Consider the following 20,513-nt stretch of genomic DNA (forward strand, 5'->3'; position numbering starts at 1 on the left):
TGCAGTACAGTGGCGCCATCTTGGCTCACTGCAACCTCCACCTCCCGGGTTCAAGCGATTTTCCTGCCTCAGCCTCCCGAGTAGCTGGCACTACAGGCGTGTGCCACCATACCCGGCTAATTTTTTGTATTTTTAGTAGAGACGGGGTTTCTCCATGTTGGCCAGGCTGGTCTCGAACTCCTGACCTCAGATGATCCACCCGCCTCAGCCTCCCAAAGTGCTGGCATTACAGGCATGAGCCACGGCGCCCAGCGTAAGTGCCACCTCATCCAACAAGTTGTCATTAAGTCAGAATTAACATTCCTTTTCCCACTGCATTCCTAAAGTACCTCACCTCTATCAGTATTATAGCAATTACATTCTGTTCTTTTTTTTTTTTTTTTTTTTTTTTTTTTGAGACGGAGTCTCGCGCTGTCGCCCAGGCTGGAGTGCAGTGGCCGGATCTCAGCTCACTGCAAGCTCCGCCTCCCGGGTTCACGCCATTCTCCGGCCTCAGCCTCCCGAGTAGCTGGGACTACAGGCGCTGCCACCTCGCCCGGCTATTTTTTGTATTTCTTAGTAGAGACGGGGTTTCACCGTGTTAGCCAGGATGGTCTCGATCTCCTGACCTCGTGATCCGCCCATCTCGGCCTCCCAAAGTGCTGGGATTACAGGCTTGAGCCACCGCGCCCGGCCCCTGTTCTTTCTTAGTGTTACTATTTGGTAAGAGAGACATATATGCATTTTACCCATATCTCCTCCACCAACTTGTAATCACTTGAGGAATTACATCCTGTTCCACTGCTGTGAATAAAAAAGAACTCAGAAAACTTCTGTTGAACTGAATGCAGATTCTCCCTTTTTACTCTTAACCTCTTTTTCTTTAGTCAATCCTGGCCTAGAAATGTCCAGTATACTGGGATAAGGATAAATCATCCATACATATTGTAGGTAATCATGCATATCAATCAAGTTTTAATCACCTCTGTACACTACTTAAAATCAGGGGAAATTAAAGCAGTTATTTTTAAAGTAAAGCAGAACGGGTTATTAAAAAATCACTCTGATCTAAAATATTTAACTTTATTTAGCTAGTATCACCTACCCAGTTAAATAACCCCCACATGCAAAATTCCCTACTCACTTCCATTACCAACTATACCAATCGGAATTACCTTCACTAACATTTAACAGTCCTATAATGCCATTTTAAGATATGTTAACTTATTTAAAAAGGAACATTGTAATTTTAGGCTTATTTGCAAGGATGTGAACACATAAAATAACAATCTGAGCATACACTTAGCTTGTTTTTAATTTAGCTAGAGTTCTACATCTGCTTCTGCTTTCCATTTTTAGCTATGGCAAGATAACTGAAACAAAATAAAACATTCAAGTATGGAAACACCTTGATTCTACTATACTCCGACACAGGACTTTTTAACTCTAATTTCAATACACTGATCCCAGTACTTCCTAAATACAGTACCATTTAATCATAAAAACTTAAAGACAGAAACATTGATCCTAAACCAGTAAGTAAATATTTCACTTGACTCAAGATCAGAAAAAATTAAGGTTTAAAACATTTTCTACCACCATCCCATTAAATTTTAAAATGACTCACCCAAATCTGTCAGACGTTTGGGTGATCTGCCTCGTTCAGAAGACCTGGATCTTTTACGACGGATGGGAGATCTGCTAAACCTTCTTCTCAAGGGTGTTCTTGATCGCCTTAATCTGACTGGTGAGATACTGAAGCTTCGTCGTCTTACCACAGACCTCGATCTTCTCCGGCGGCTTGGGGTGCGGCTCCGACGACTGGGGGTGCGGCTCCGGCGGCTGGGGGTACGGCTTCGACGGCTGGGGGTGCGGCTCCGGCGGCTGGGGGTACGGCTGCGGCGGCTTGGGGTGCGGCTCCGGCGGCTTGGGGAAATGCTAAAGCTCCTTCTCCTACCCACAGATCTAGACCTTCGTCGACGACTTGGAGTATGACTCCGACTCCGGCGACTTGGGGTTCGACTTCGAGCTCTAACTGTCTTTCGGTTATCCCTGGAGCTTGATCTTTTTCTTTTCCTTTCCCTAGACTTGGATCTGTGCTTTGGAGATCTTTTGCGCTTCTCTTTTGATACAGATCGTCTTCCTCTAGACTTTGATCTTGATCTGCTGCTCCTCCTCCTGCGTCTTGAACGTGACCGTGAACGTGTTTGAGAGCGATGAGACTTGGACTTAGATGATCTCTTCCTTGCCCGAGAACGAGATTCACTGGTACGCTTGCGTGATTTGTGTTCAGAAGACTTGGAACGCTTACTTCGAGATCTTAATGAAGAGTCTCTTTTCTTCTCTTTCTCACCCTTATCACGGTTCTTATTTTTCTTGCTTTTTTCATGAGTGTCCTTAACTTTTACAAAAATTTCATAATCATCTTTTTCCTCTGAAGACGACTCTGAAGCTCTTTCTGGCATACTACTTACAACCGGGCTGGCAGCAGATTTGTCACGTCCAACATCACTTGCAAGTAAAGGTCCTTCAATGCCAGCTCTAAGGCTTGTAAGACGTTCCATGTCCTTAGGAAGTAATGGTCTCACTAAATCTGCTTCATTAATATCCTCAATATTGGCAGAAAATCCTGAATCAGACAGTGTCTCTTTAGGAGGGGGAGGTACTTCTTTTTCTCCTCCACTACTTTCTTTAGGGCTGAGCAGAGCTGCTAACGTCTGGTCACTCTCTTTTACAGGTAATGGTTCTTCTGTATCCTTACTAACAAGGTTATTATTAGATGGTAAATCAAGATGAATATCTTTAGCAGGCAAAGGCCCTTCAATGTCAGCTTCACTACCACCACTAGGACTGGTGGAAATTACCATGTCATGTTCAGTATCTTGAGTAGTTAAAGATACATCAATATCATATTTATTAACTGAACTGAGAGTAGATGTTGTGATAAATTCAATACCCTTACTAGTTCCTGTTGCATCAGGTTCCAGAGCAAGAGGACCAGTAGAAGATAGAGTTTCTCCTGCATCAGCTTCACTAACACCAGGGTAGGTATCCAATACTGTGCACTGTTTAGTCTCACTGGTGGGCAAAATTTTCTCTTCACCAATTTCCCCAACAGGACTAGTACTAGCAGCACACACTGTATTATGTTCCATTTCTTTAGCAATTAAATGATTATTTATATTAAGGTCTATATTTATACCATGTTCACTTTCATAAGAGTCACTCTTCAGGTGTACCTCAGCATGTGGCTCTTCACCTGAATGCAAAGGAATCTCCTGCATGCCAATCTCTGGAGCAAGATTTTGATCACCAGAGGGTAGATTAATTCCTTTCATAACATGTGATGACATGATACTAGATTCCAGTATCATTGGTGTGGACTCTATAGCCACCTCAGTTGGTATTACTTGAGTCTGCTCTGAGACAGTGACAGCAGGCTCTGAAACTGTCACAGTAGACTCCTGGACAGAAACAGATGGTTCTGAAACAATCATAGAAGGTTGAAGGACTGACACCGCTGGTTCCAAGACAGGCACAGAAGGCTCCAGCACAGAAACAACTGGCACAGGAATGGTAATATAGTCTGGCTCAGCCACAACAGGAGGCTCCGGGACAGTCACAACCGAAGGCTCCAGGACAGTCACAGTCGAAGACTCCAGGACGGTCACAGTTGAAGACTCCAGGACGGTCACAGCCGAAGACTCCAGGACAGCCATAGCCGAAGACTCTGGAACAGCCATGGCTGGAGGCTCCAGAATGCTCTCTGCCAGCACTGGAGTAGTTACTGCTGGCTCCAACAAGGATGTAGATACCTCTGAGGCAACATATCCTGAGGCTCTCATGGATTCAAATGTTTCTGCTGTCTCTGACAAAACAGGAGGCTCTGATGCTAGCACAGTTGGTTCAGCTGACATTGTGGGAGTTTCAGACACCATACAAGTCACTGGTCTCTCTGGAACAACTTCATGTTCTTCTGCTACTACCGCAGACTCTACAGGTGTTGATATAATTGAAGATTCTGGCTCTGGCGGTGGTTCTGGAACAGTCACAGTAGCCTCTGATACTAAAACTGAGGGATCTGATGCTGACATTGAATAATCAGTAGGCACTGCTGAAGGCTCTGAAATCTCACTTTGACTCACAGGAGGCTCAGGCTGCGATACAGACTCTTCAGAAGGTAATGATGGCACCTCTGCAGGCCACGTATTTTCAGCTGTTAATGCTGACTGCTCAGTGGGCAATGCTGGACCCTCTGGTGGTTCCTCAGGAGGCAACGGTGGTGTCATTGGTGGCTCCTCAGGTGGCAACGGTGGCATTGTTGGGGGCTCTTCAGGAGGCAAAGGTGGCACCATATATGCCTCTGTGTATGTGTCAGTGTAAGAATCGGTGTAAGAATCAGCAGCCATAGACATCATTGAACGATCAGCAGTATAAGATGACATCATAGATCGGTCAGCTGCAGAGTACGATGACATCATAGACCGGTCAGCAGCAGAGTATGACGACATCATAGACCGGTCGGCACCCATGGACATCATAGATCGATCAGCCATTGGGGACATCATGGAGCGTTCATAAGCTGACATCATAGAGCGTTCATAAGCTGACATCATAGAGCGCTCAGCCATAGGGGACATCATAGAGCGCTCATAGGCTGACATCATAGAGCGCTCGTAGGCTGACATCATAGAGCGCTCAGCCATAGGGGACATCATAGACCGCTCATAAGACATCATAGAGCGTTCGTAAGATGACATCATGGAACGTTCTGCAGCATAGGACATCATCATAGAACGTCTAGATGCTAACATCAGGGGTCTAGGTGCTAACCTATATGGCCTGGGTGCTATTCTATAGGACCTGGGTGCTATCCTATAGGGTCTAGGTGACATCCTATAGGGATCAGGAGTTAGTCTGTAGGGATCATGGCCTAATCTATAAGGGTCCTGTCCTAACCTGTAAGCATCATGACCTAATCTATAGGGGTCATGGCCCAACCTATAGGGATCCTGAGCTAACCTGTAAGGATCCTGAGCTAACCTATAGGGATCAGGAGATTTTGAACCCAACATAGCAGAATCTTGGGTACTAGACGCTAACATCTGGGCATCCATGGTACCAGACGCTAACATCTGAGCATCCATGGTGCCAGAAGCTAACATTTGAGAGTCCATAGTGCCAGATGCTAACATCTGGGAATCCATTGAGCTAGTTGCTAACATCTGGGAGTCCATGGTGCTGGTTGCTAACATCTGAGAATCCATGGTGCTGGTTGCTAACATCTGGGAGTCCATGGAGCTGGTTGCTAACATCTGGGAGTCCATGGAGCTGGTTGCTAACATCTGGGAGTCCATGGAGCTGGTTGCTAACATCTGGGAGTCCATGGAACTGGTTGCTAACATCTGGGAGTCCATAGTGCTAGTTGCTAACATCTGGGAGTCCATGGAGCTAGTTGCTAACATTTGGGAGTCCATGGTACTAGTTGCTAACATCTGGGAGTCCATGGTGCTAGACGCTAACATCTGGGAGTCCATGGTGTTGGATGCTAGCATCTGGGAGTCCATGGTGTTGGACGCTAGCATTTGGGAGTCCATGGTGTTGGATGCTAATATATGGGTCTCCATGGTGTTAGAAGCTAATATATGGGATTCTGGGGCCATCAAGGGATCCACGCCTACTGTTACAGAAGTCTCCCCCACTAATGTAGTAGGCAGCTCCTGTGCTACCGTATTATAGGATTCCAGCGCTGTCGTCGAGGGCACCTCCAGGGACTGCGACACGGTCATCGTTGACAGCTCCGATGTTGTCACCACAGACTGAACAGAGATCTCCAGCGCCACAGTTGCCACAGGCTGCCCAGGCAACTCTGGCGCCCCAGGCTGCCCTGGCAACTCCAGCACCCCTGTTGCCAGAGGCTGCCCCAAAAGCTCCAGTGCTCCAGCTGCCCCAGACTGCCCCGAGAACTCCAGTGCCCCAGCTGCCATGAGCGGCCCAGGCAACTCTAGTGCCCCAGTTGCCACAGGCTGCCCCGACAACTCCAGTGCCCTAGTTGCCGAAGGCAGCCCTGGCAACTCTGGCACCCCAGTCACCGAAGGCTGCCCCGGCAACTCCAGCGCTGTTGTTGCCACTGGCTGTCCTGGCAACTCCAGCACCATCGTTGCCTCAGGCTGCCCCAGCAACCCTGTTGCCGTTGTCACCTCAGGATGCCCAGGATGTTCCACCGTTGTCATCCCCACAGGCTGCTCCAACTCTGTCGTCGTCACAGGTTGTTCGGTCAACTCCATTGCTACTGTTACCGCAGGCTGCTCTGGCAACTCTACTGCTGCTGTCACCAAAGGCAGCCCTGGCAACTCCTGTGCCATCACAGGTGGCTCTGGTACCTCCTGTGGTGGCTCCAACCCCATGGATGGTGCTGGAAGCCCTGGCAATTCCTGCGACAACTGTGGCACTGGTGTCACAGAGGGCCCTGGCAACTCAGGCACTGCTGTCGCAGGGGGCCCTGGCAACTCAGGCACTGGGGTAGAAAGGGGCCCTGGCAACTCTGGCACCGGGGTAGCAGAGGGCCCAGGTAACTCCGGCACTGGAGTCACAGGGGGCCCCTGCAACTCCGGCATGGAGGTCGCAGGTGGCCCCGGCAACTCCATCGCTGAGGCCACCGACGACTCCTGCAGCTCCAACGCTGTGGTCTTAGGCAGCTCCGGCAACTCCTGCGGTCTTGTCATGGATGAATCTGCAATCTCCGATGGTACGTCTACAGGCTGCTCTGGCAATCTTAGCGCTTCAATTGCAGATGACTCTGGAAAATCCATTGTTGTTGATGTGCTTGGCTCAGGGTACACCTCAGTAGGTGTCTCTGATGATACCACAAGGGTTTCTGAAGGCTCTAACACTTTTGCTACTGGGGGCTCTACCAACATGATCTTGGATGGCTCTGGAGATGTGCTCTCCACAGATTTCAGCACAGACTTCATCTGATACTCCACTGACATTGTTACGACTGGCTCAGATGACTTCAACACCACTGTTGTAGTAGGCACTGGTGCTGCTGCAAAGGAATCCAGAATCTTTGTCATGGATGGTTCTGGCGTTACTGCCACAGACTGCTCTGACTGCTCTGAGATTACTGATGTAGATGCAACTGACAGTTCTGCAGTTTTTGTAGCTGGCTTCAGAGTTTCTAAGATGTGTGGCTCTGGTACCTCCACTGATACTACAGGAGGTTCTAGCACAACTGCAGGGGATTCATTGGTCTCAGACAGGCCAAATGCTCTTGTAGGAAGCTCCAGCGCCATAGCTGAAGGTTCAGAATCAAACTTTAAAAAGGAATCAGATTCTAAATCTATGTTCCCATCATGATGAGATTTCGTCTTTGACTCAGATTCTTCTGGCTGTCTTTTATATTTTTTTTCCTTTTCTTTCTTCTTTTTCTTCTTTTTGTTTTTATGCTTTTTATGCTTCTTTGACTTTTTAGTGGGAATTTCATCAGTAGGATCTGTTTGTACAGATACACATCTACTTTTTCTGGAGGCCTCTTTCAAGTCTGAAAGTAATAGAAATTAATTTTGTCAGACATTCCCCAAACTAGAGTTAGATTAAATTATATAAGCCCATATTTACATTCCATGTTAAAATACCGTAGTACAGGCCAGGTGCAGTGGCTCACACCTGTAATGTCAGCACTTTGAGAGGCTGAGGCAGGTGAATCACGAGGTCAGGAGTTCAAAACCAGCCTGGCCAGCATGGTGAAACCCTGTCTCTACTGAAAATACAAAAATTAGCCAGGCATGGTGACATGCACCTGTAGTCCCAGCTATTTGGGAGGCTGAGGCGGGAGAATCACTTGAACCTAGCAGGTGGAGGTTGCAGTGAGCTGAGATTGCACCACTGTACTCCAGCCTGGGCAACAGAGCAAGACTCTGTCCAAAAAAAAAAAACTCATAGTAGAACACCTCACGTTAAATTAAAAGTTACCCAATAAACTATTTTTCATAAAACATCCTGGAGACCGCTACTTTTCTGATACTTCTTTCCACAACTAATGCCTGGTTTAAAAATAAATTATTAGTTTAACACCAAAACTTACTTTGAATTACATTAAGATATGTTTCACGAAATTCTATAAAATAATTATTTCCTCCAGCTCTCAAATTATAGCAAAATTACTTTTAAACTACTTTCGTCAAGGAATATATTTCATGTTATTAGTTGCTACCATTCCTATTAAAAATACCCACATAATATAATTTTTGCGATTAGTAACCCTTGTTTACACAGGAAGCAATACAGCACTGGCTCTGAAACAGACTGCCACTTTTGAATCCTCAATCATCACTACTAGGTTAATGGTCTTGGCCAAATTACTGACACACATGTTGTGTCTTCTAGAGTTAGAGGATAAAGTGAGTTAAAACATGCAAAGTACATCAAACAATGCCTGGCACAGAATAAGCTTTCAGCAAAGGTTAGTGATTGCTTCTACAGAGTATAAAAATATCTGAACAACAAATATAAAATATTCAGAGAACTCAAATTTTACCTTATTATGCCTATGTTGTCACATTCTAATAAAAATAACATTTTCCCCCAATACTATTCTAAAACCACTAATAAATAACTTTTTAAATGTTTCTATTTTAGAAAATACTGATTTTAGAGAGGAAATTCTTAGTCCTTAATTTATAACTTAAGAAGGTCTGAATTTACATACCCTAAACAGATGGGAGTATTCAACTTTAACAACCAAATGAGATTTATTTACTCTAATGCCAGTATCAAATTAGATAAATCTTAGGGATCCCAAAAAAAAGCTCATCAGAAATCTGAGCCATTAAGACTACAGAAAAAAATAAATCAACAAATCAACACTTGACATAGGCCGAAGCAAAACTAATCATTTTCTATTGTTTCATAATACAAAATGTTAGCTAAGTTATACTTCAATCAAGGTTGTTAGAGTCATGAATCTAAGGATAGCTAAAGTCTGTTAGAGTCATGAACTTTATTTACTTTAGCACAGCTAAAGTTCCCCCCAAAAAAGAGAAGGACAAATCATATTACAAACTTGATTCCAGAACTAAATCAAGGTAATGACTGTTATTTTTGTGGTTAAATCCTTCATTTCTAAACAATGATTAATCAATTCCAAAAACGCTAAATATTCAAGCAATGACTCCTCTTCATCCACTGCAGTTTAAGTGTGATGGATGTTTTTACGCAACTGTTTAATAAAAATGCATGCTCAAATTCCTGATACTAAGAAACTGAATCAAATAAACTGAAACTAAGTCAAAGATAAAAATTGTAATCTACCAGCAGAGCAAATAAGTACATCAATGTTTGTGTTTCAGTGGAAGTATGGAGAATTTAAACAAGCAAATCTTCATTAAATCAATTTTTAAAAAGCTTAAATTTACTGAATTTTTTTTTTTGAGACGGAGTTTCAAAAAATAAAAATAAAAATCTCAGCTCACTGCAACCTTCGCCTCCTGGGTTCATGCGATTCTCCTGCCTCAGCTTCCAGTAGCTGGGATTACAGACACCCACCACCACACCCGGCTAATTTTTGTATTTTTAGTGGAGATGGGGTTTCTCCATGTTGGCCAGGTTGGTCTCGAACTCCTGACCTCAGGTGATCCACCCACCTCAGCCTCCCAAAGTGCTGGGATTACAGGAATGAGCCACTGCACCCAGCCTGAAGTTTTTAATTTAATAAATATCGTAAATACTAAGGTCAAACACTAGTATTAACCTTCAAATTTCAAAAAAATCTTAAAAGAAAATTTTTGAGACAGTTAATTATCTCCAACTTACCTGGCTTATATCGTAGTTCTGTATCTAAGACCCCAGAAAGTACTTCCTCTATCTTCTGCACTATTTCTTCATTTGGTAGACTCCTGGCAGAGGCAGCTGCATCACCCGCCTGGTTTCCTTCAATGGGTGTATTTGTTTCACCATTCAGCTGGCCTTCATTCCTTCCACTTGACATGAAAAGTTATCGAAATTCATTAATATTTTGTCATACCATTAATAAAAAGAGTAATCCAATTAATTACAATAATCATATGTTGTACTGACGGTCAGACATTTTACCTTTTTCCTATTTTAGATATTCACCACTAATAATGCATCCTTAACAGGATCTACTTATATTTAGGACATTTCACTTTATACAATTAAAGTTTTCAGAACTATGAAAACTAAGAAAAACTCTTTAAAACAGGTTTCTAAGTACACTCTTATTTAAACAAAATAAATTCAGAAATCTAACTTTAGGCTTTTGGGTTGCCCATATATTTCTCTCAGGGGAGAAAAATTAATAAGAGCCCAGTCATAAATCAAAAGGCCTAACATTATGGTAGAAACCATGGCTACATTAAAGCCACACCTGTGCATAAATCACAATCACCATCAATAGTATCAAGGAACACAAAAGCTAGCCACAGGAACACTGAATAAAAAGGGTAACCTGTAACCTCTGTCCAGGCTTACATTGTTATTGAAATGCCACTAAACTTAAAAAGGAAAATAATTTATGTAATTTTTACACAATTATCAAGAACCGTGGTTTAAAAAACTCACATAAAACAAGTGGCATTTATACCAATAGTAAAAGCATAGATGGCTTAACACATTTTCCATTCACAGGGCCAGAGAAATCTTTAAATAGGTAAGAACATGTCATTCGCCCAGTAATTTCTACTATTTTCGTGTGACTTTGCAAAATTTTGAAAAATCAAATAATTTCAGCAACAGTTTGATTTTAACTTCAATTTTAGCTAAATGAAAACACATAAAACAATTATGCTTCACTACCTGATAAAAGTCTGAATGATGAAAAACCAAAAAAAATTCAGGAGTTACCTAAATGTTATCAAGGAACATCTGGTTTTCTAATACAATGAATTGTATAATTACAATTATATTAATTAACATTTATTGACTACTAGCTAGTGTCATACTGTTCTACATTAACTCATTTAATCCTAACACAACTCTAAGATCACCACTATTATTCTTTTATAAATGAAGAAACTTAGCTGAAGGTCACACAGCTACTAAGAGGTGAAGCTGGTACTCAAACCAGAGGCCATATTCTTACACACCATCTATAACAGAAGTTCGATAACTTGTTTTAACTATCTGTCAGCCTCAATACTCTAATTTACATAAAAGCAGATGAGAAAAAAAATAGCTCACTGAAATGGCAAATAATCAAAAACTTGTTTGCAGACTGATAATGCATTGTGTGTTGCTTGAAGAGAAACTGCATATTTCCTCTAGTAATAAAGTGCTTCGTCTACTATTATTTTCAGATATTCTTTTCTGTAGCACTTTATTTTACAATTTTCCTAAGCACTTATACATAATTATGACAAATCTGAAAATCAGAAAAGTAATTATGGTTTTAAAAGTTAATCTACAAGGAAGTAATGATTTCATCTTAAAGCTACCAACTGTTAACTGCATTTACTGAAAAGCAATGAAAATTTCAAACCACCTAAATATGCAACAATATATTCCTACAACGGGATTCTATGCAGCCATGAAGAAGTCCAAAAGACAGAATGGGAGGGACAAACTTGTTAACAACGTATTAGCTGGAAAAATGATCAATACAAGATGATCACATATCACACAATACATGGGGGGGAAAGGACATAAGAATATCAATAATGTGAGTTTTTTCTTTTCTTTTTCATTTCTTCTAAATTCTCTATAATAAAACACTCATTTTCTAAAGGAAAGACTAGCTTTTAAAAGCTACAAAAACACAGCTTGTTAAACTAAGCAAACAACTACTTAAAGCATCCAGCAAGATTTGTCAGGAAAATTATATTCTCTAAGCTCGGGTCTCTTCTCATCCTAAAACACTACTAGCAATATCACAGATATTTAAAAAGCAATGTGAGTGGATCTATTTCCACTTAAAAAACAAAACATTCTGCAAAAGTGATGATTCTAGCAATAATACATCATTGCCCTAATAATCCTGTATTACTTTGGGCACTTACAACTGGTTTTCGGCCCATTTTCAAATTCACGTACTGCTCTTGCACTCAACTTTTAAAATACAATTAAAAACATTCGAACTCGGAACATTTACGTTTCAAGATCTCTTTCCTACCTCTGTACTTTAAAGAACTGAGTATCTTACACAAAGCTAATACCGAAAGACAACCGCTGAACATGATACACTATTTTCCTGACTAAACAACCATTTCTTTAACAACCTCTTCGCCTTCAAATTTTGTGAAGCCAAGCGCAAATTATGTAAAGTCTGCCAGCAACGACAAAAATAGCGTGTCAACTGGGGCAGGGGTAGCAAGAAAATAACAGACCTACACACAAAGTCCACTTTCACTTGCTGTAATTAATCACTACCATTTCAAAGTCCCCTTCCATCGTCATCTCGAGTATTTTAACAAAGTAGCAAATATTAGTTTGAGTTAGTTTTAATTGAAACATTTAACTATTAGAACGGCTGATAGACACTACAGGACACTAGGCTCCGAATAATCTTATTAATAGATCCAGACCCCCAAGCGCTCTGAAGCTCGCAATAATAAAGAGGATTTAAGATTACTCAAGAAACGGCCGTTAGAGACCCTTTCCGGTCATAGGCACCGGCCGGCAAAATCCGCGGAGGCGGAGAGGGGGAGGGGATACGCGGCGGCGGAGGAGGAGCTGAGGAAGGAACTAGGCCCGTCCCTGGCGGACAACCGGGCCTACGAGTAGCTAAACGGCAGGGGGGAACCAAACAGGGGAGAAGGGTGAGCATCTTAACTCGGTTCTAAAACAGGGAGTCTGGGGTTACCTCGGAAAAGGCGAAGTTCCTCGAGGGGAAAGGAAGGGAGCGGCTGGGGGGGCGGTTGGGGGGGGCCCGGAAAATGGATCCCAGGCCCAGGCGGGGCCTGAGCCGAGGAACGACGGCGTCTCCGAAGAAAGATGCCAAAGAAGGCTAGGTGAGGCCCTAACGGTCCGCTGGGAGCAGAAGAATCTGGGAGGCGTTTACCTGGAAAGCTCCTGTTGAATTTCCCGGAATTTGCTGACCACGAAAGACCTAAAAATCTGCTCGATGTTGGTCGCCATGGCGTCCGCTCCGTTCTCTCAACTCCTCCTCGCTAGTCCTCCAGGCTCCCAGCATGCCTCGGGAGGAGGCGCAGCGGCCAATTCGGTCTCTCGCCTTTCTGATTGGCTCCAAAGGGAACGCCCGGTCCGGCCCGCTCCACCGAGGGACCAATCAGTGAGCACGGCCCTGCTCTCCTCCGCTGTTTCTGAGCGGCTGGGGTAGAGGTGCTGACGTTTGCGCCGCGCACGACTATGTCCGCCATGTTAGTGTCTGACGCAGGCGCCATTACAGGAGCCGTCTCTCTTGAGGCGACTGTGTCCGCCTAAGTTGTCAGTACCCAGCAGTGTTTGGAAGCCTTAAGAGGCTTGCTAAGCGCCTGAGATTAAAGGCCAGGAGGAAGAGGAGCAAGAAGGGCAACCCAGTGTTTAACATAGGGCTTCCAGGCGCTCGCAGGTGGCGCCAAGTTCAGTTTCGACAGGGATATGCATCCGGGAGAAAATTTTTCAGCCCCCGCCCCCGCTGGGATGCGAAGGAAGAACTGGCTGTAGCCCTGTGTCTCCCCCAGTGCGTCGTATAACCAGCCTCATTTTAGGCCGGATGTCCTAAGTGACCGGCATTCAAAGCCTGGTTTATTTTACTCTCATCAGGAGTCAGGCGTGTCACGAGATTTTTCCGCGGTAGCTGGTCAGCTCTGACTCGTGATTGGTGCACAATTGGCTAAGAATGGGTTTAGCATTTTGGCGCTCCCCCTCGGAGCTCCTGGAAACACTGCGTGGCACCCCATACCACTGTCACATTATGAACGTGCTAGGGCTTGGGTGTCTTGGCTGGGGAGCAGTCAGGCCGCGCCCAGGGCGGGAGGGAATCACTAGATGCTCGCCGCGGAGACCCAGGGCCGCGCGGACCAATGGGGCAGGGAAGCCGCCGCGGGGCGGGGCGGTGAGGGGCGGTGCCGAGCTGGTCCCGCGCTGGTCCCGCGCCGGTCCCAGTGGGCCCACTTCCGGCGAGCGGGTGAGCTGGAGCCAGGTGGCAGCCTGGTGTCGGTGCGTAAAGCCCCCTCAGCTTTTACACAGAGCGCGCTTAGGCTTTGGTTTGGGGATTTAAGATCGGGAACTGAGTGAAACCGTAGAAACTGGTTTGTAGAAATTTTCGTGTTGTTTGTAAATGCGGTGGGTGGGGGTTGACCATGTGCTTTTCACTTGTTACTGTTAGGCGAAGTTTCTGTTTGCTCTTTTACTCTTCCTGTTTTCTAAGATGTCAAGGCCTTTTTGTGTCTTTATGCATTTTTAGAACATAACCCTAAATTGGTGTACTTTGTCAGATTTTCTCTTTATGCACCCGTTGTCTCTAACAGATTACTTGGTTAATTTTGTAATTGGTTTCTGCTTTATTCTCCCTATCCTCCGATGTGGCTTTATTTGCCTGTCTTATTCTCTTTATGTTACCCATTCTGATGAATGAGGCCCAAGGTTAGTGAAGTCCCCCAGAGTCTCCCTGCTAGTGTGGGGCAGGGTTTCTACCCAGGCCAAGGCGCTGTGTGTGACTCTGGAGCCCAGGCGTCCTCACTACTGGGTCGTAACGCTGTTTTCATTAAACAGGAGAATTTTCCCACTCTACTAGTGTATTCAAACTAAAGATGTAACATTTGCTCTAGATTTAAACATCTGTTTGTTTCTGGCCGTATGTGATATAATTCCAGCACTTTGAGAGGCCAAGGTGGATTGACCACTGGAGGTCAGGAGTTTGAGATCAGCCTGGCCAACATAGTGAAACCCCGTCGCTACTAAAAATACAAAAATTGGCCAGGCGTGGCGGCGCACTCCTGTAATCTCAGCTACTTGGGAGGCTATGAGGCAGGAGAATCGCTTGAACTCGGGAGGCTGAGGTTGCAGTGAGCCGAGATCACGCCACTGCCCGGCAGCCTGGTCGACAGAGCGAGACTCTGTCTAAAAAAAAAAACCAAAAAACTGTTTATTTCAGATACGCATGGCAAGTAAAATGTGTTTTCCCATTACACTAAAATAGCTTTTCCTTCCGAGACTGTAATTTAACAGGGTTTTTTTTCCTTTCTCAAATTTTTAATGATCATCGTTTCACTTGAGAGAATCTGAAGCAAAATTGTTTCTGTTAGGCTCTACCCCCTTACCTGTGTGACCTCCAGCAAGTTATTTACCTATCTGGGCCTCCTTGTCTTATCTGCAAATATGTGATAGTCATAGTATATCCTTCATAGGATTCTTTCATGACAAGCATTTTACCCTGCCCAAGGTAAGTGCTCAAAAAATGTTAGTTGTATATATTGTCAGCTTACATTTTTCTTAATATATGTAATCCCAACATCATCAAAAGAAGTTTTCAATTTTCTTTTTCTGTTACCAGTTTGCCTTGTGGTAAGTAAATGTAACAAGTTAACATTTACTACTGCTGAGTGCTAGATTGTGCTTATTTATAAATACCATTTCAGTTAATCTCCTAGGTTACACTGCTGTTGTATCCATCCTTCTAAGTCTCAGGTGCCAGAACTAAAGCGAAATGAGTTGTAATTTGATTTTTGCCTTCTCTCTCAATTTTCTAGCATATTGTACTATTTGAATTAGGAATCAGCAAACTATGGCCCACATACCAAATCCTGCTGCTGCCTGCTTTTGTACAGCTCACCAGATATGAATGATTGAGAAAAAGAACAGGAAATAAATGAGGTTTTTGTGACATGTGAAAATTTTATGAAATTCAAATTATAGTATCCGTACATAAAGTTGTATTGAAAGCGAGTCATGCTTATTTGTTACAAACCTTTGATGGTTTCCTACTACTTAAAGTACTGATAGGCAACAGTGACCTCTGGCCCACTGCCTGTTTATGGGTCAATTAAGTTTTCCTGGACATTGGCACATTGATTCATTTATGTATTATATTTGGTTGCTTTCCTGCTAAGGTGGCTGAGTCGGGTAGTTTGACAGAACCATGTGGCCCTTTTTGTGTAAAGTTGGTTACCCGTTTTCAGTATATCCTTCAATTTATGATAATCTGATTATCGTTAAGATTTCAAGGTTTAAAAATTGATATTTTGTAATACACTTTGAGTCTAAAACATGAAGATTCATTTCATAAGTAAGGCATGATGATTATTAAATCTTTTTGAAGTGAAGCCCAGAGAAGGGAGATTATCACATAAGGAGCTGAGAGTCATCATTTGACTCCTTAACCTAACTCTCTAGGCCAGCCTGCCTTCTTTTTGAAATACCTCCCTTACCCTTGTGACCACAGTCATATTTCTCAAATTAGCAATCCCAGTTTTTCAAAAATGAATCATTGGATGAAAATGTAATTTGTATGAGTACAAATGATTACTTAAATTATATTTACAAATCTGGATTTCTTTCTTTCTTTTTTTTTTTTTTTTTGTTGAGGTGGAGTCTTGCTACGTTGCCCAGGCTGGAGTGTAGTGGCGTGATCCTGGTTCACTGCGATTTCTGCCTACTAGGTTCAAGCAATTCTCCTGCCTTGGCCTCCTGAGTAGCTGGGATTTACAGGCACCCGCCACCATGCCTGGCTAATTTTTATATTTTAGTAGAGATGAGGCTCTGCCATGTTGGCCAAGGCTGGTCTCAAACTCCTGACCTCAATGATCCACCTGCCTCGGCCTCCCAAAGTGCTGGGGTTACAGGCATGAGCCCCCATGCCCATCCCTGGGTTTCTAAAATGTGCATCCTAAGATACCAACTGTGGTTTTCTTTCTGCAGGTTTCATTTTCCTTTGGAATTTCTGCTTTACAGACAGAGCAATGGCAGCCCGAGTACTTATAATTGGCAGTGGAGGAAGGGAACATACGCTGGCCTGGAAACTTGCACAGTCTCATCATGTCAAACAAGTGTTGGTTGCCCCAGGAAACGCAGGCACTGCCTGCTCTGAAAAGATTTCAAATAACGGTAATCATGTTTTAAAGTGGGGAGTAATTGTTATGATTTGTTATTAATGGTATGCTGTCAACCATATCTGTGCTTTATGATAATAAAGATAGGCCAGGCACAGTGGCTCATGCCTGTAATCCCAGCACTTTGGGAGGCCGAGACGGGTGGATCATGAGGTCAGGAGATCCAGACCATCCTGGCTAATACAGTGAAACCCCATCTTTACTAAAAGTACAAAAAATTAGCTGGGCGTGGTGGCGGCTCCTGTAGTCCCAGCTACTTGGGAGGCTGAGGCAGGAGAATGGTGTGAACCCAGGGGGCGGAGCTTGCAGTAAGCCGAGATCACGCCACTGCACTCCAGCCTGGGCGACAGAGCAAGACTCTGTCTCAAAAAATAAAATAAAATAAAATGTAGATTGCTATTCAGGGTTGAGTGCTTTCCTTGACCTTAAAATTTATTTGGTAATTTGAATGCTTGTCATATGTTATAAAGTTAAGGTAACCTATTGTTCAGAATATGGCATTTCCTTATCTTAAACTGTTGTAAACCTGATAAAACACATCCATTGGAAAAGTAATAAGTGCCTAATACAGATTAAAGGCATTTTTGATGTGTATTTTTGTACATGAAAAGTTTAGTATTGCTATTAAATACAACTTTCTGGCCACGTGCAGTGGCTCACACCTATAATCCCAGCGCTTTGGGAAGCCAAGGTAGAAGGATTTCTTGAGCCCAGGAGTTTGAGACCAGCCTGGGCAACGTAGTGAGACCCGATCTCTACAAAAAAAATACAAAAATTAGCCAGGCATGGTGGTGCCCATCTGTAGTGCCAGCTACTTCGGAGGCTGAGGTGGGAGGATTGCTTGTACCCAGGAGGTCAAGACTGTAGTGAGCTGTGATCTTGCCACTACACTACAGCCAGGGCAACAGAGTAAGAGAGACCGTGTCTCAAAAAACAAAGTTTTTAATAGTTGTAACTCTAATAGATAGATCTCAACCCTTATCTCTCTCTCTCTCTCTTTTTTTTTTTTGAGACAGAGTCTCACTCTGTCACCCATACTGGCGTGTAGTAGCATGATCTCAGCTCACTGCAACCTCTGGCTCCTGAGTTCAAGCGATTCTTCTGCCTCAGTCTCCCGAGTAGCTGGCACATGCCGCCACACCTGCCTAATTTTTTGTATTTTTGGTAGAGACCGGGTTTCACTATGTTCATCAGGCTGGTCTCCAACTCCTGACCTCAGGTGATCTGCCCGCCTCGGCCTCCCAAAGTGCTGGGATTACAGGCATGAGCCACCGTGCCCGGCCTCCACCCTTATCTCTTAATTGACAAAAATGAAAAAATGGTCAGTTCATATCCTACATTAAGCTTGTCAGTGGCTTCAGAAACTCCTCAGTACTCTAATAATACTTAGAATAAAACTCAAACTCCTTTCCATGCCTTACAAAGCCCTTCGTGCAGTCTGTGTTCTGCCTGCTCTTCCAGCCTGATCTTTTATATCCCTTTTTCTCTTTTCAATGTACCCTATCAATGCTGTCCTACCAGTTTCCCAAGCAGAAGCTTGCTGCCTTGGACTTTATATTTGTTCCCACCCTTTACCATGACTGTCTCATTATTCAGAGTTCCACTAAAATGTTAGCCTCCTTAATTATATCTCTCCTACAGTTTCCTACTAAAAGCAAGTGTCCATCCCCATTTCATTTGTTTATGATCATGAATATCTGTGTTTGTTTTTACCTCACTATTGTCTGTGTCCTATGTTCTTTTCCCCCACTAGAATATAATCTCTAGAATGTAAGCTCCATGAGGGCAAGGAACTTGTCTGTCTTGTTTTGCATGGTGTACACAGTGCTTAGTTCCCTATGTGGCACATAGTATTTATGGAAAAAAGAGCATGGACCTAGCAAGCCACAAACTGTGAGAGGATAGTGGCATGTATATAAGACCAAAAAGAATAAGAAAAAGACAAATTGGAAAATACCTCCTTTTCTGGGATCTTAGTTCTAGGGGTGAGGTATTATATCTGTTTATTAGAGAATTGGGACAGTTTATGTGCAATTGAGGTCATACAGGCCAGCCCGTCAAAATCTCTTAAGATTGTCATGAGACTACTACAAGTAGTCTTGTAAGACTACTAAGAGACCTCTTGTTGCCCTCTTCTATACTGATATAGTTGACCCTGCTCAGCCTAGTTGTGTTCAGGACCACTAATCCAAAGTGCATGGTACTCCATCCTAATCACAGTCAGGTAGTTGCTACAGATTGAGGACCCTACCTTTTCTGGACTTGGACCCTATACAGTAGTCACCAGCCTATCCACAATTTCACTTTCCACAGTTTCAGTTACCCACAGTCAGCTGTAGTCCAAAAATATTCAATGGAAAATTTCAGAAATAATTCATAAATTTTACATTGCACACCAGTCTAGCATAGCATGATGAAATTTTGTGCCGTCCAACCTGATAGGTGAATCTTGTTGTCCAGCATATCCACGTTGTTACTTAGTCACCCTGTCGGTTATCAGATTGACTATCATGTTATCTCAGTGCACGTGCTCAGGTAACCCTGTTTTACTTAATAATGGCTCCAAAGCTGATGCTGGCATATAGTTATAATTGTTCTATTTTAGTATTAGTGATAGTTAATCTCTTACTGTGCGTAATTTGTAAATTAAACTTTATCATAGGTATTTATATATAGGAAAAAACATATTATATATAGGGTTCAGCACTGTGGTTTCAGGCATCCACTGGGGTCTTAGAATGTGTCTTCCAAGGATAAGGAGGGACAACTGTACCTCACAAATATCACTTCTTGCACTCTACCAATGGCAGAGTATTTGCAGACTTCAGCTAACTTAACAAATGGTGGTCCAGACACAGTGAAGCAGGAGAGCACCTATGGAGCCAAACGATGTTCAGTTGTGGTTGATTCTACCACTAGTTACTTAGAAGTCCACAGAGGAAAATTTACCTGACTTGTAGGTTGGAAAAGAGAGGTTCCTCTTAAAAGTGTCATTGAGTTCTTAGCTTTAACAGCTCTGCCCCAAAGAGATCCCTCCTGTCTCAACCTGAAATAGCCTCTCAATTCTCTCCATATCAAATTTGCTTAATTTGTTCATATTTGCTATTCTTTTGTTTGTATATTTATTACCCAGCATTCCTACAGCAGATTGTAAACATGTTAAGTATAGGGACCTTGCTTGTGTTGACATCTTTTTTTTTTTTTTTTTGAGACAGAGTTTCACTCTTGTTACCCAGGCTGGAGTGCAATGGCGTGATCTCGGCTCACTGCAACCTCCACCTCCCTGGTTCAAGTGATTCTCCTGTCTCAGCCTCCCGAGTAGTTGGGATTACAGGCACTTGCCACCACTCCCAGCTACTTTTTGTGTTTTCAGTAGAGACGGGGTTTCATTATGTTGTTCAGGCTGGTCTCAAACTCCTGACCTCAGGTGATCCACCCACCTCGGCCTCCCAAAGTGCTGGGATTATAGGCGTGAGCCACTGCACCCAGCCGTGTTGACATCTTAATACCAGTGTTGAAGATAGTACC

General features: G+C 43.4%; 2 protein-coding genes across 13 annotated transcripts in view; one reads left to right on the forward strand and one right to left on the reverse strand.

Moving 5' to 3' along the window:
* The window catches only part of SON (SON DNA binding protein), a 34,061-nt gene extending 20,935 nt beyond the window's left edge, over positions 1–13,126 (reverse strand). For 6 of the 7 annotated variants that reach the window (XR_003118623.1, XM_025379966.1, XM_025379967.1 and 3 more), the window contains exons 1-3: positions 12,995–13,126; positions 9,793–9,959; positions 1,607–7,522 (exon numbers count right to left, since the gene is read on the reverse strand). Coding sequence is in view for 6 of the 7 variants with exons in the window: in XM_025379966.1 (XP_025235751.1) it covers positions 1,607–7,522; positions 9,793–9,959; positions 12,995–13,071 (6,160 nt within the window). In the remaining variant the exon portion in view is untranslated. The remainder of the gene's footprint in view (positions 1–1,606; positions 7,523–9,792; positions 9,960–12,994) is intronic. The other variant, XM_025379972.1, reaches the window with a different exon arrangement.
* A 105-nt stretch (positions 13,127–13,231) lies between these two features.
* GART (phosphoribosylglycinamide formyltransferase, phosphoribosylglycinamide synthetase, phosphoribosylaminoimidazole synthetase) overlaps positions 13,232–20,513 on the forward strand; it is a 38,197-nt gene continuing 30,915 nt past the window's right edge. For 2 of the 6 annotated variants that reach the window (XM_025379973.1, XM_025379978.1), the window contains exons 1-2: positions 13,232–14,094; positions 16,795–16,980. In XM_025379973.1, coding sequence (XP_025235758.1) covers positions 16,836–16,980 — 145 coding nt within the window. In that variant the 5' untranslated portion in view covers positions 13,232–14,094; positions 16,795–16,835. The other 4 variants (XM_025379977.1, XM_025379974.1, XM_025379976.1 and 1 more) reach the window with 4 other exon arrangements.

Source organism: Theropithecus gelada, chromosome 3 (assembly GCF_003255815.1).
Source record: "Theropithecus gelada isolate Dixy chromosome 3, Tgel_1.0, whole genome shotgun sequence".
NCBI lineage: Eukaryota > Metazoa > Chordata > Mammalia > Primates > Cercopithecidae > Theropithecus > Theropithecus gelada.